This window comes from Saccopteryx bilineata, chromosome 3, assembly GCF_036850765.1.
Source record: "Saccopteryx bilineata isolate mSacBil1 chromosome 3, mSacBil1_pri_phased_curated, whole genome shotgun sequence".
Lineage (NCBI taxonomy): Eukaryota > Metazoa > Chordata > Mammalia > Chiroptera > Emballonuridae > Saccopteryx > Saccopteryx bilineata.
In genome coordinates this window covers 249842822-249858843 of record NC_089492.1, presented here as the reverse complement: position 1 = coordinate 249858843, position 16022 = coordinate 249842822, and the positions used below count along the sequence as shown (strand labels likewise).

At 44.5% G+C, this 16022-nt stretch overlaps 1 protein-coding gene and 1 non-coding gene across 2 annotated transcripts in view; both read right to left on the bottom strand.

Moving 5' to 3' along the window:
* Nucleotides 1–12902, bottom strand: part of RAB3B (RAB3B, member RAS oncogene family) — a 71192-nt gene extending 58290 nt beyond the window's left edge. The window contains exons 1-2 of the mRNA XM_066269207.1: nt 12757–12902; nt 3302–3529 (exon numbers count right to left, since the gene is read on the bottom strand). Coding sequence (XP_066125304.1) covers nt 3302–3529 — 228 coding nt within the window. The 5' untranslated portion in view covers nt 12757–12902. The remainder of the gene's footprint in view (nt 1–3301; nt 3530–12756) is intronic.
* TRNAT-GGU (transfer RNA threonine (anticodon GGU)) lies at nt 7491–7566 on the bottom strand. The gene has a single exon. It is a non-coding gene; the product is annotated as a tRNA-Thr (tRNA).
* Nucleotides 12903–16022: the final 3120 nt, after the last annotated feature.

The following is a 16022-nucleotide window of genomic DNA, read 5'->3' as shown; positions in this document are numbered from 1 at the left end:
TATCTATTGAGCCAATTGGTCATGGCCCAAACCACTGGTTTCTTTGCTTTGCTCCTATCTACCCTCCAAACTGAAACCAGAGATTTTTCCTAAAATGCAAATCTGACTTTGTTAAAACCCATCTATGGCTCCCCAACGCCTATGGTTGTAGTCTCCAAATTTATACCCTATTAAGTAAGAAAAATGTAGGTATAGCACCCACAATATTTGTATATTTAAATAAATTATATATACATTTACTTCTGTACACAAAAGATGTTAAAATACATAAAATGACATAAATACTATTCAAATGTTTGCATTTTAGTGTATTTATGAACCATATAGAAAACGTTTTTTTACAGAAAGGCACACACACACACATACATACACACACACACCCTTTCCTAATATTTTTTAGCAAAAGCTATGTGATGCCTGACCTGTGGTGGCGCAGTGGATAAAGCGTCAACCTGGAATGCTGAGGTCGCCGGTTCAAAACCCTGGGTCTGCCTGGTCAAGGCACATATGGGAGTTGATGCTTCCTCCTCCTCTCTCTCTCTCTCTCTCTCTCTCTCTCTCTCCCTCTCTCTCTCTCCTGTCTAAAAATGAATAAATAAAGTCTTTAAAAATTTTAAAAAAAAAGAAGCTATGTGACTATGTCAAATCTAATTAGATCATGATTGATTTAACTTCAAAACATAGCTGATAATGGTCTTGTGCTAGGAGTCAGAGAAATACCAGGTCAGCTATTTTCTGTGCTCATTTGGGCTCACTATAATTAGTATAGTATTCAATCAGAGGTTTCTTTGCAGGACTCTTTTAAAGCCACATATCCATTGTGAGGGCTCATTCTGATAAAATTAGGTAGTATAATCAATAAATCCACTTAACCAGGCACAGGAAAATGGCAAAAACTCACAATGGGCTAAAAATGAATGAAGAGGGAGGGAGCTGCCATTGTGAACCCCCTTTTTTTTTTTTTTTTCATTTTTCTGAAGCTGGAAACAGGGAGAGACAGTCAGACAGACTCCCGCATGCGCCCGACCGGGATCCACCCGGCACGCCCACTAGGGGCGATGCTCTGCCCATCCTGGGCGTCGCCATGTTGCGACCAGAGCCACTCTAGCGCCTGGGGCAGAGGCCACAGAGCCATCCCCAGCGCCCGGGCCATCTTTGCTTCAATGGAGCCTTGGCTGCGGGAGGGGACGAGAGAGACAGAGAGGAAAGCGCGGCGGAGGGGTGGAGAAGCAAATGGGCGCTTCTCCTGTGTGCCCTGGCCGGGAATCGAACCCGGGTCCTCCGCACGCTAGGCCGACGCTCTACCGCTGAGCCAACCGGCCAGGGCCTGTGAACCCCTTTAAAGGGCAGAATGAATGTCCTTTTACCTGCAGATTTTTCAAGTATAGAATATGTGACCATCTGATGTAGAGATCAAATGAAGACATCTCTCTATCAACCTATAGTAAATATTAGTAAACATTTATTTTATTTCCATTAGACAAAATAAACTCCTATAGCTTCTTCAGCTCCCTAAGGAGTCAACCCTCTGACCCATGGCAAGAACCTTCTGTTTGTTCTGCAAGGTCTCCCTGACCTCCAAGCTGCCGCCTGATAGCCTCTCCAGAAAGTAACTCAGTACCTCATCCCTGCTCACTCACAGCCTTGCTCTAGTTAAACTGTCTTGCTCACCATACCTGGTATATCCTGTGCTCTCACCCACCCTCTATGCATTGGCTGCAAAGAAGTTGTCAGATAACATAAGGGGAATCATTTCGCACATAATAGGTACTTAATAAATGCTTATGGACTCTCACCATGAGGTAGTTAAACTAGATCAATGGTTCTTCAGTTTTAGCCTGCCTCAAAACCATCTGGAAGGCTTGTTATAACACAGATTGCTGGGACATACCCCAGAATTTTAGATTCAGTGGGTCTGAAGAGGGGCCCAAGAATTTGCATTACTAACAAATTCCCAGGTGACACTGATGCTGCTGACTGGGAGACAACACTTCTGGAACCAATGAACTAAATGGTCTGTATAGCTTCCGACATGCCTAATGACTCATGATTCTTCAATGCTTTTAACAGAGACAAAATAAACTTTTATCTCCATATAAATTAATACTTAGCATTGTCATACAGGGAAATATAGGCTCTATAAGGTCTAATGTTCTTCTCTACAGTGTAGAGAAAAGAGCACATAATTTAGAATCAGAAAATCTAAGCTGGAATCCTACTTTATAACTATGCGGTCAACCTAAGGCAAGTTAACTATTCTCTCAATCTGAATACTGTTTTCTTCCATATTAAAATAATATCTGCCTCTTGGAGTTAATTACAAGATAATAATAATATATGGAAATAATTTCTCAAAAGAAAAGCACTATATGCAGATTATACCAATAAGATATATGCAAAAGGCATTAATGTACATTTAACAAGTTGAATAATAAATATATGTTCTGAATACTTTTTTTTTTAAGATTTTATTTATTCATTTTAGAGAGAGTAGAGAGAGAAAGAAGGGGGTAGGAACAGGAAGCATCAACTCCTATATGTGCCTTGACCAGGCAAGCCCAGGGTTTCAACTGGCGACCTCAGCGGTCCAGGTCGATGCTTTATCCAGGTCAGCGCCACCACAAGTCAGGCTGTTCTGAGTACTTTAAATCACAAATTTTCAAAATTTCTAATCTTGGTGCTAATTCATTACTGAAAAGGATATACACCTTTGAAGGGGATGCTCCAGCCCAACTCAAGCCTTCTGATGACTGCAACCCAAGCTGACATCCGGCTGCAAGCCAGAAACGTAGCCACTCTCAAATGTTCACTTCATAGAAACTGTGTGGTAATGATTATTGTTATTTTAAGCCATCAAGTTTTGAAGTAATTTTTTTTATGCAGTGATAGAGTATGAATGCAATAGTTAACATTTATTGTGTGTTCCAGGAATTATACCTAAGCATCCACATCCCTGTGATGTAGATGCCATTATAATCACCACAGAGGAAAGTGTGACCCAGAGATGTTAAGTAATCTAGTCAAGGTTCCATGACTAGTAAGTGGCAGAACTAGAATTTAAACCAAGGTCGTACAGGGCAGGATAAAGCTTCTTAGATAGTTAAGTTAAGCAGCAGAAGCAATTGAGCCCTCAGAGGAAAGCAAATTTGTATAAAACCAGCAATGCTCAGTCAGGGGCCAGACCAGCAACAGTATTAGTGCCTAATGCTGTAAGATCCAGAAGTTCCAAACCAGCCCCACCTCCCAGCCCTGGTGCTAGCAGACTGTCAGGACGATCCTGCCCAAGATGCCCAGGACTCACCCAGATCTGCAGCTTTACTCGCTTCTCATGGCGGTAGACAGTCTTCACCTTGAAGTCAATGCCCACAGTGCTGACAAAGGCTGGGGTGAAGGTGTCATCAGCATAACGGAAAAGGAAGGAGGTTTTGCCAACACTGCTGTTGCCGATGATGAGCAGTTTGAACATGTAGTCAAAATTCTGGTCAGAGGCATCTTTGACTCCACCTTTACTATCAGTCACTGAAGCCATCTGCAGGGGAGACCTGTGGTCACTCAGGAACACATACATCTCTAGTGTACCCTGAGTCACCAACATTTAATGGTCACTCTACCATTCACATACTCATTCCCCACCCCAGCATCACCAAGGAAACACACACTACTCAGAATTACCCCAGCACCTGCCCCAGTGTTGTCTCAGGATTGGGGTGGAACCCAGCTCCTCCATTCATTCCTTCAACAAATATTTACTGATCACATTGCTCTGGGTCAAACCCTGTGCTGGGCATGGGGAATACAAATATGAATCAGACATGGTATCTGACCTCTGAGTGGCCACAGATTAGAGTAAAAAGTATGTAAACTCAGAGTAAGAAGGCAGTAGATAAGCAATAAGACAGAGAGAAGTCTTTGCTGAGGAAGCCACCCAAGGGTCGGGAACCTTTTTGGCTGAGAGAGCCATGAACGCCACATATTTTAAAATGTAATTCCGTGAGAGCCATACAACGACCCGTGTACGCTAGGCATTATCCAATAAAAATTTGGTGTTGTCCCGGAGGACAGCTGTGATTGGCTCCAGCCACCCTCAACCATAAACATGAGCGGTAGGAAATAAATGGATTGTAATACATGAGAATGTTTTATATTTTTAACATTTTTTTATTAAAGATTTGTCTGTGAGCCAGATGCAGCCATCAAAAGAACCACATCTGGCTTGCAAGTCATAGGTTCCCAACCCCTGATCTAACCCAACCTGGAGGAATAGTGGTCAAGGAGAGTTTCCTATGGGTGGCAGTTCCTGAATTGAGTTTTAAGGGGGGAAAAAAAAGTCAAAACAGCAAACACATGAACATCTAGGAAAGGCCCAGTACAGGGTTGTTATTCCCTTTTAAAAAACTTTTATGGCTCCCTACAACTCTGAAGATCAAGCCCATACTATTCAACTTGACAAAACCAAAGAATAAACTCTCTATGCTTTATCTTCCTCTAAGTCTTCTTCCTACCAACCTATGCTACATTTATACCAAATTACACACTTTATTCCAAATATGCAGTATTTCTTGCTTTTGTCCCTTTGGGCATATATTGTTTCTTTCTACAATATTCTTCTCCTAATAAACTCCCACTCATTCTTGTAGATCCAACTAAAGTCTCACCTTTCTTGTGCATGGCGGAGGCATGTGCTCCTGCCCCTATGCTCCCAGAGAACTCTAACAGAACTTGCAACATTTCATTTTTTTTTTTTTTTCCATTTTTCTGAAGCTGGAAACAGGGAGAGACAGACAGACTCCCGCATGCGCCCGACTGGGATCCACCCGGCACGCCCACCATGGGGCGAAGCTCTGCCCACCAGGGGGCGATGCTCTGCCCATCGTGGGCGTCGCCATGTTGCGACCAGAGCCACTCTAGCGCCTGAGGCAGAGGCCACAGAGCCATCCCCAGCGCCCGGGCCATCTTTGCTCCAATGGAGCCTTGGCTGCGGGAGGGGAAGAGAGAGACAGAGAGGAAAGCGTGGCGGAGGGGTGGAGAAGCAAATGGGCGCTTCTCCTGTGTGCCCTGGCCGGGAATCGAACCCGGGTCCTCCGCACGCTAGGCCGACGCTCTACCGCTGCAACATTTCAGAACTGTTTACTATTCCAGCTCCTCCTTGGACCAAGCATCTGGGACTCAATGTACTTCATTTCTGCCTCTCTAGCTTCTAGCACAAGTCCTAGTATGTAATCAGCACTCCATAAACGTGTGCTGAATTAATAAGAGTCATGGCATCACTCTGGGGCCCAATCTCATCATCTGGAAGATGGGGCAAACAATTTTTGCCCGGTTTTTCTCATGGCACTGGTATAGGATTCAAATGAGTAAGACCTTAATAAATTGGTAAATCCCACACAGGTATGAACATTATTATCCAAATTCTTCAAAACCTAATCCTTTTATTTACTTGTTCATTCACTCCTTCACTCATTTCATTCATTCAGCACATATATATTTATTACAAGCAAGGCCTTTCGAAACCCCAGCCCTCTCAGACCTGCCACCATCCTCTCCTTTCCTAGAACACAGTCTTTAACTTGAGTCTTTAATTGCTTTTCTACATTTTACCAGCTATAGATATCCTGCTTTTCCATCTATTATCTTTTCTTGTGTTCATCACTGTGTATTCGAACAGGCTGGGTGAGTCGTCAGGAGAGGGTGGGAAGAAAGCCCTAATGTGTGATAAGGTCCAGGCTGTCACTCTCTTTAGGAAGTCCTACTTTTTTCCTCAAAGGAAAAGAAATAGATGGAGACTGGTGGATTTATCTCTATGAGCATCTCAGATGAGCCTTGGACCCTTGGCAACTGAGGCACAGCATTTACATGGAAGAAGAAAGTGAGCTTGGAGGGAAGGATGCTTAAACTATCTCACAGCTCTAACTTTTCAGTTTTTCATGGTATGAGATGCAGAGCCTGTTTCAAGAATTGGCAATTCAAAGGAATTATGCTTTTTCTACCAAAAACAAAGGAAGCAATTGCAATGGCCTCATACTAACCTCTGCTTGGCTGCCAGTCATCTTTGTTTCTTTACAAGGAAAAATTTCAACTTTGAAATTATATATTCATTTTTAAAAATTAGAAAAAAGCACAAGAGCATAAAAAGAAAAATATTAATTACTAGACATCCCATCCATTGAAAAACTGCCATAGTTAACATTGTAAGTGTATTTCCTCTCTTATTTTTTTCATGCAATAAAATGCCATCTATATTATATCTTATTATCTGTCCATTTAAAAGGTAATATAGGCCCTGGTCAGTTTGCTCAGTGGATAGAACATTGGCCCAGCATATGGACGTCCTAGATTCAATTTCTAGTCAGGGTACACATGAGGAGCAACCATCCGCTTCTCTTCCTCTCCCTCTCCCCCTTCTCTCTCTCTTCCTCTATCGAAGCCAGTTGTTTGATTGGTTCCAGAGTTGACATGGGTGCTGAGGAGCTAAAAATAGATCTGTTGATTTGAGCATTGGCCCCAGATTGGAGTTGCTGGGTAGATCCTGGTTGGGGCGTATGTGAGAGTCTGTCTCACTATCTCCCCTCCTCTCTCTTAAAAAAAGAAAAGTAATACACATATTGAAAATAATTCAAACAAACTTTTACTATTTGTAAATACTACTTCATCACCATCTGCAGTTTGCATTATTTCTTAATTTTTAGCATAAAAATAAGTAATATGGAACCTAAAAATTTACAGGAAAAAAACCCTCCCAAACTCTGATTCCTGGGAATCTCTGATTTCCAATCTCTGGTTCTTTTCTGCAGAGGCAAACATATTACCAATTCATAAATCCTTCCGAGATAGTCTTTGTATATGTAAGCACAGAGGTCTGTTTATACTTTAATCTGTATGTAATGATATCATTCTATATATTCTAGTCTATATTTTCTATGTATGTTTTAATAGCTAAGATAATATTTTTGTTAATTTCATACCCTGCTCCTTTTCACTTAACATGGTATCATAAATATTTGCCTGAGACGTTTAAAACTCTTCATAACTATCATTTCAATCGACTGTTACATTCCATCCACATGTGTCATATGACTAATTTTTTAATGTTGTATATTTATTTTTCTATTCTTAATTATTACAAATTAAGCCACAGTGACCATTTCTTTACATAAATACTTGTTCACTTTCCTATTTATTTCATTTTTTGTTTGTTTGTTTGTTTTGTATTTTTCCGAAGCCAGAAACAGGGAGGCAGTCAGACAGACTCCCACATGCGCCGGATGGGGATCCACCCGGCACGCCCACCAGGGGGTGATGCTCTGCCTATCTTGGGGTGTTGCTCTGCTGCAATCAGAGCCATTCTAGCACCTGAGGCAGAGGCCACAGAGCCATCCTCAGCGCCTGGGCAAACTTTGCTCCAATGGAGCCCTGGCTGCGGGAAGGGAACAGAGAGACAGAGAGGAAGGAGAGGGGGAGGGGTGGAGAAGCAGATGGGTGTTTCTCCTGTGTGCCCTGGCCAGGAATTGAACCTGGGACTCCTGCACACCAGGCAGATGCTCTACCACTGAGCCAAGCGGCCAGGGCCTCCTATTTATTTCTTCAGGAGAGATCTTAGAAATGGAACTGCTAGTTAAAAAGTAACTTCACTAACACCCCAGACTTGATCCATACCTCAATTTCATGTCCTTTATCTTATCTTATCTTATCCTGTAAGTAAACCTGGGATATAAAATTGGAACAACAGAAGTGATTCCCATCTGATCAAGAAAAAAACTAAGAGCCTGTAATTAAAAGCTCTAACAACTAAGTTGTTAGTCGCAGCTAACAACTGAGACAAAACCTAGTACTGTGCAGCGTTATGGAAAAGTTCAAAATTTCTGCTCTACTCCTCATATGAATTCTTGGGCAAGTCATATAGACTCTCTATGCCACAGCATTTTCCCCTTAAAATAGAGAAAATATGACCTACTTCACAGAGCTGTGATACAAACAGAATGAGTAGTTACTATATGTAAATAATCTGGCATAATTTCCTGGACCATAAGAGGTACTCAATAAATATTATTCCACTGGCCCCTTTAATTTACTTCTGCTGTCAAATGTTGTTCAACGTCCTTCTGGGCTGCATTAATGAGCTTCTTTTACAATTAAGTATTTGCCTCCACTTCTAGAATAAGTTGAGCTGTACCCATTCTCATAGCAGTCAATACTGGACCTACAGTAGAGCCTTTGGGCATATTACTCATTTTAATAAACATTTAGTAAACTTTTGCCATGTGCCATACTATCAATGTAAATGTTATATTATTGGTCTTCATTTTTTCTGATGCTGCTGTTTACACTCTTAGATTCCTGAATTAGAAAAAAACTTTGGAGCAGCAACTTTATCATAACAAGAAGCTTGGTTCCTGGTCCCAGCTTTTCTGGTAACTCACTGTATGAACTTGGGCAAGTCAAACTCTGAGCTTCAATGTCCTCATCTATGATATGATAATATTACCTACCTTGCATGGCTGTTGTGGATTTTATTTATTTATTTGTTTATTTATTTTTTGTATTTTTCCGAAGTTAGAAGCAGGGAGGCAGTCAGACTCCTGCATGTGCCCAACCGGGATCCACCTGGCATGCCCACCAGGGAGCACTGCTCCATTGCAACGGAGCCATTCTAGCACCTGAGGCAGAGGCCATGGAGCCATCCTTAGTGCCAGGGCCAATTTTGCTCCAATGGAGTCTTGGCTGCAGGAGGGGAAGAGAGAGATTGAGAGGAAGGAGAGGGGGAATGGTGGAGAAGCAGATGGGTGCTTCTCCTGTGTGCCCTGACCAGAAATCGAACCCGGGACTTCCACACACTGGGCTGACGCTCTACCACTGAGCCAACTGGCCAGGGCTGTTGTGGATTTTAAATAAGAGAATATATGTAAGTGTGCTTCATGTGTGCACTGTGTGGAGAAACATATGTGTAGCCTCATGTGGAATCGGCCTTTATAAGCTATGTCTGCCACAGGTTTAAGAGTGGGGAGTAAGGCAAGAATAAGAAATAGTTTCAGTTCCTGGCCTGATCCACTCCCCTTCATTTGACAGGTCAAAAACTGAGGATCCATGAAGAGAAGTGATTTGTAGAAAGTCATACAGTAAGTCATGAACTGAACTTCCATTATCTAATGACTCTCAGATTGAGCTGGACTTCGGGGGACAAAACAAAAAACAAACAAACAAAAAAACCTGCAACAATTTTAGAGTAAAAAAGCATCCCCTGGGCATCTCAGTCCCATCACTTGCCATACTGTACTGGCAACATCTGTTTATGTGCACACAGCTTAGCTTTCCCAGTAGGTGGTGTGAGATCAGGGAGAGGCAGGGGGCAGAGAGGTTCAGATGTAAGCCCCCGCCAAGGGGATTTTCTCAGTATGAGGGTGGGGGTACACAGACATTTGGAAGAGAGGTAAAAACCATTCTAGCAAGCAGCCTCCCAAGGCAGCTCTGAGCAGACAGGTCACCACATGGCGCATGCAGAACCACACTTGTAAGATAAGCATCAATCAGACCTCCCCTCTCTTTTGTGACAGTCACATAAACGACAGAGCCAGGTAGCTCACTGTCTCCGTGACAAGCAATATAGATGAAGGTCCAGGGACCATCTGGGAAGTCATCCGCAGTTACTGGCTAGGGGAAAAAAGAAAATGGCTCCTCAAAGGGTTGGTGTATGAAAAACAAACAATGTGTTCAGTCTGCTGGGCAGCAGAAATATGCACCTAAGGAAGGAGCCAACTTCAGCCGGGGAAATGGGGTGTGGAGAGGAGAAGAGAGCCCTAAAATCCCCAAGAGGAGATCACCTCAATACATGTAGTGCATAAGTGATGAATGAACTTCCCTCTTGCTGGAAAAAGCAAAGACTGAGTCAAGAGACCTGGTTCTCAGTTGTGTTACCTTAGGCAGATCACATCCTGGGTGTCAGTTTCCTCATCTATATAATGAGTGAATAAAATGACTTCCTGGCAAACTGTTGTAAGAATAAAAGCAGTCTGTGGGAGAGTGCCTTATAAAACCCTTAAAATTTGTTTTTGGTGCCTGACCTGTGGTGGCACAGTGGATAAAGCGTCGACCTGGAAATGCTGAGGTCGCCGGTTCGAAACCCTGGGCTTGCCTGGTCAAGGCACATATGGGAGTTGATGCTTCCAGCTCCTCCCCCACTTCTCTCTCTCTGTCTCTTCTTCTCTCTCTCTCTCTCTCTGTCTCTGTCTCTCCCTCTCCTCTCTAAAAAAAAAAAAGAACAAATAAAAAAAATAAAATAAAATTTGTTTTTGTTTTTTGTCTGTATGCTTCATGCTTTCTTCTACCAGGTCATCCTAGTAGTGAGATAGCTTGGGGTCCTGAACCAAACAAACTAGATTCAGTTTCCAGATCTATCATTTATTAGCTGTGAGACCTTGGCAAAAAAATTTTACATGACTAAAACAGTTTCCTCATTTGGCAGTATATGACATATAGGAGGTGCTTGATAAATGTAATTTTGTTGTTCTTTTAGGAACATTTATCACTAAGAATAAAGAGGGAGTTGGGTATATGTGGACCTCACCCTACTATATATGCAACCTCCTCCCTAAAGCCATACTCTACTAATTTTTCTAATTCAACCTTTCTTTAGGTCATTCTGCACTGCCAACCCATCACCACCAGCTCAGCCTACCTCCTTCCTATTTCCCCAAAGAAACATTATCATAACAGCTACCATTTTTTGAGTACCTACTAAATGCCAGGCACTCTACTACATTTTTCCAGTGCATTCAATCTTGCATACAATAGAAACCTGGAAAATATTCACTTCCTTCTTTCTCCACACTGGAGAGAGAGAGCCATGGGTGTGACCACTGACAGACTGTAAGCACACCTGTCTAGTAACAGCAATGGCCTTTCTCTTTCGTACAGTGCTGTACAGTTTATGAAAGTTCTTTTCACCCACATTGCCATATTTGATCCTCACAACAATTCTTGGGGGTAGATGAGGAAACTGAGGCAGTAGTACAATCACCACTCAATTATTCACTCATTCAACATTCACTGAGCACATACTGTGAGCTAGGTCCTATGAACTCTAAGGAGATGAAGAGGAATCGTAAGTTCAAGCTTAAATGGGAAACCTTTTTAAACATTTTTTGTATGCCTCCCTTCATATCACAATCCTTAAAAAAAACAGATTTATTTCTTGGACTAGAGATCGTTTTAGATTTTTGCCTTCTCCCATTTCGTTTTCTCTGATAGAAACATATTTTCTTCCACTGCTGGCTAAATCCTTCATGACCAGAAACTCTTCCCTGACCCTCATTCTCTAGCAAAATGTCTCTCCTCTGACTTCCTATTACCATAAACAGAGTTTTTCAGGGGCTTCCATTGTCTTCCACCCTTTGCAGGCAAAGAACAGGTGGGCATCCACCTGTGCACACACATATATCTAACTGCTTTTACTATCCTCCACCCCTTTCCATCTGGATTCCAAGAAATTGGGATGGAGGGCCCTGTCTTCCTCCTGTCTCCTTCCACATATCTATTAGCTTCCAGAGGCTGCTGCCCTGCCCTGCCCTCCCTAGAGTCTCTTTCCACACTTGGACTCCCAAACAGTCTGCCTGTGAATGAATTTTTCTGTTCACGATTCTCTTCTTGTCTCTGATCCTTGGTGGCAGTGAAATAGGGTCTACTGCTGGCACTCCCTGCTCAGCCTTCTGAAGAGCAAAGACACAGCTAGCGCCTGGGTGCCCATGGACTCCACTCTGGGTCCCCAATCGTCTTTCCACTTTCATACCACAACCCACACCTGGCCTCCTCCCCAGCTTAACCCAGGGCACCCACCACCACCCTAAACTCTCCCAGTTCCCTGACAGCTTCTCCACTCAGCCGCTAGACTCCTGCTCTATTCCAGTGCTTCTCCACCCCCACCCCCCACCTCTGGCCAGAACTCAAGTGCTCACTGCTGCCCAAACCCAAGGTCGCTGCCCTTTCCCTCGATCAGCTCCCCGCCCCTTTTTCTGCAGGCCCGTAGACCCACCCGAGGTCCCACCTTCCCGTTCTTCCAAGCTTCCTACCTCCAAGCCCACTCCAAGCCCAACCTTCGCCCCCCACTCAGATTACCCGCCTTCCCTGTACCCAGCGGGGCTCCGGCTCCGCATCCTTCTCATTCCCAGTTCTCCACACTCAAATCTGTCCAGCAACCCCGCTCTGGCCGGCGCCCCTTGCCCCCGTCAGCTCTCTTCTCTCCAGCTCAGAACACTCCCGCTGGCCAGTACCCTCTCCTTAGCCTTCACCTCCACGCCTCCCTTCCTTCGCTCCTCTCAATCCTCTGGCTTTGGCACCCCGTCCACCGCCCCTCGGCTGCCGACAGCCTGGCACCCTCGGTCCGCACTGCCCCTCTCAGCTCCCTCCTCACACCTCCCCGCCCCCAACGCCCTCCGTTTTCCCCTCTCCGCGCTCCAGTGGCCGCTCACCATTTCCCCTAGCCCCGGCGCCCCTTTCCAGATCCCGCACTCCTGCAGCCCCCCGCCCTCGGGGCTCCACTTGCGGCCCTCACGGTCCAGCAGACCCTCCCTCAGCGCCTCCTCCCCAGGCTACGCGCCCCTTCACTGCCGCAGTGCCCCTTCCTACAGCCTCCCCCAGCCCCTTCTCCTCGGGGTCCCCTCCGTTGCCCTGCGCTCCTTCTCATCGCCGGCTCTCGGTCCCCTGCGCCTCGTGCCGAGAGCGGTCCCTCCTGCTTCTCGGGCGGGGTGCCGGGGCCGCGCCCCTTACCTGGGACTCCTGGTTCGGGAGAGCGGCTCGCTCCCCAACCACGCGGCGGAAGGCGGAAGGCGAAGCCGGGTTCGCGGAGCAGGGCGGTGCAGGTCCGTGCGGGTCCGCGCGGGTCAGTCCGGTCCCCACCGCGGCGACTTCGGACTGAGGCTCCGGCCACAGCTACGGTCGCGTCGAGGCCCCGCCCCGCCCCCGCCCAGGGGTGGAGTCGTGTTGGCCCCGCCCCTAGCCCTGCTGCCCACAGGTATAGGAAGGAATCCGATACAACTTGGGGGCCTGGAACTCCCCAATATCTGGGTGACTATCGTGATTTTTCTTAATTCTCATGCCTCGTTCCACAGACTGAACTTACTAGGGAGAGCTTCGATGATAGTGTAGATGATGCTGGGTACCGAGGTTTGCCATTTCCAAAGCACTTTCTTCTCCGTTATATTGCTTTATCCTCACAAAAGCCTAGAGGAAGACGCAGAATCTGGACTGATAACTACGAGAGGAAACTTAAGCCAGAAATCTGGGCATTATCCTCTACCCTGTGCCCTTCATTGCATCAGTCTAGTAATAATATCTCCTTATCATATCCTACCTGTCTGCTCCCTTCCTGTTTGTCTCCACTTCTCCCACCCTTGTTCAGGCCTCATCACTTCTTGCCTGGACTCATGCAACAGCCTCCTAATGGGTCTTCCGGCTTTCACTCTCCAACCCATCCTCTACACCTGCAACCTGAGTGACCATTCTGTATGTCACCACATTACCATCAATCTTGTTAAAACAAACAAAAAACTTTCAATGGCTCCCCATTACTATCACCAGCAGCAGCCTAAGGTGAGAAACATATTCTTGTCTGGTAATTAGGATGTCCTAACTCCACCTGAGAAGACAGGCATAGAAGGTGATTAGCACCATATCCTCTCATCCTGACCTGGACTTCAAGTCATCCTGAGGTCACAGGAGCCAGCTGCCAGATTTGGTTTAGAATCATTGTCCTTTCCCACACTCTTCCCCCATCCCAAATCCTAGAGGTCTGATTTAGATACCAAAACCAGTCGTCGTCATCCCCCCACCCCTCAACTTTCATTATGACCCTATCTACAATTAGTCTTTCCAATTTGGGAACCACCCAATTGACAGCCCCTCTGGTTATCTGATTTCTCTGTCAGACTCATACTGTTCTGAGCTTCTCCACCCCCTCACTCTCACTCACCTTCCCACTGTCCATCCCCTGGCAGCCCTTTCCACTGTATCCTCTAGAATCCTGCTCCTTTATTCACAAACTCTCCTATACCCTCTGCTTCTTCAGAGAGTACTCAAATTACTTCTTTGCCTTTATTGAAACTTGACCCTCCTCCAGGACTCCTCTTATAGCCCTCTGTGAGAAGGCTTCTCACTTTTCCACTCCCCTCACATCATAAAACCAGAAGGTGGGGGCAGCTCTACCATTCCCATCCTTGTATAAAAATTCCTTCTCCTTTGCTTTCCAGCCGTACCGCCTTCTACCCTTCCTCATCAAGGACATAACTGACCCCCAATTTCTCCTTAGGTGTTGACAATTTCAGCCCTTGGCTCCTGGTCATCCTCATTAGCCCTTGTCCTTCCATCCTCCAGGTGACTTCAGTAGCCATGTGTCTTCATGATCCCTCAGTCCTTGGTCTCCTCTTCACATCACCTCGGGCACTGGCTGCCACAGTCACACTCTGAACTCTGTAATCACTGAGAACTAGTGCTTCTGGGATCTTAAAATCAAACATCTTATTCTGCCTATTCCTTCACTTTCTTTCTCCCATAAGATCCTAGTTTCCCCATTTCAAAATGGGTGTGATGATAATGATTATTCATTCTTCACAGGAATAATGAGATAACATATAAAACCATCCTTTTACAGTTGCAAAACAATATGAGAACAGATGGTATTGCATTTTATGTAGCCTCAGGTCTTCTGATGACTTTCTCCTTCTCCTTTTCCTGAAAGGCCATGTAGTAAAATGGAAAGAGCACAGACTTGGGACTAGACAGATTTGATTCCAGCACTTGCTTGCTATGTGCTCTTATTTAAATTACCTAATTTTTCTGACACAGGCACCTTATTCTCATTTGTGGAAATGGCAATAGTGAGAGCTAGCTCCCAGGGTCATTGTGAAGATCAAATAAGAAAATGAGCTAGTGACTGGCAAGCACTTGACAGATGCCAGGCACATAGTAAGCACTCAATAAATAGGAAACGCTGTCGTTATTATAACAGAAAAAGTGCTATTTTTAACCACAACTGCCTTCTAAGAAGGATAGACCCTAATGCACAGAAGGCCCTTTGTCCTACTTAGAGCCTTGAAGAGTGTGAATACATAAGCGTGAGAGGAGAAGGGGAAACACTAAATTGCTCTGTGTTAAAAAAATAAAAAGGGAGGAAAATTTGGAATGCACTTGGCAAAATGGGAGAGAGAGGTAATAAAGAGATCCGGGAGACGGAAAGGAAAAGATGAGTAAGTAAATCAGTGCGAGGGTAAGTGTTACGTGGGTAAAGGGTCTGAAGAAACTCTCCCCTTAGGTGGACAAAGGAGTGTTCAAACACTGGAATACACAGGGGATAAGTTATTTAGCACACATATAATGTAACAGCTTTTTCACCTTAAAGAATTCAGTAAAAGCCATTACACTCAGGAATGCTTTCTTAGAGAGGGGAGTTGTGACGGTGAGTAGGCAAATTAAGCAATGAGCTTTGTTTTCCTGAGTTGAAAAAGGAGACTAGCACTAGAGATTCTGAGAGGACAAGCCCTAGTGAAATTGGCATTAATCTCCTGGAGGACTTCAAACTTAAATGGGTTTTAAAATGTGAAAACTGAGCGTTAATCCCATTGCATTTAGATCTTAAAGTGGCAGAGAGGCCACATTTAGACTGTATTATTTATGCTCTGAATAGCTATGTCCCTATTGACTTGAAGGTGACCAGAAGAGAGAAGAATAAAACAAATCAAATTATATTAGACTTTCTTCACTTCCAGACCCAAAGGCCCAAGAATAGAAAGAAAGATAAAATTCTACTTTTTCCTTTGGACCATGTTGTTTAACAATGATAATCATTAAGACCTTAAAATACACTGGGCTCATTTACATCTTTTATCTCATTTAGTCCTCAATACAATCATGCTATTTGTTGTCATCCCTTTTTTTATAAATGAGGAAACAGAAGTCAGAAAGTTTAAGTGACTTGCCAAGGCCACACATCTGGTAAATAATACCAGAACCAGATACCACATCTGTCTGACTCCAACTCC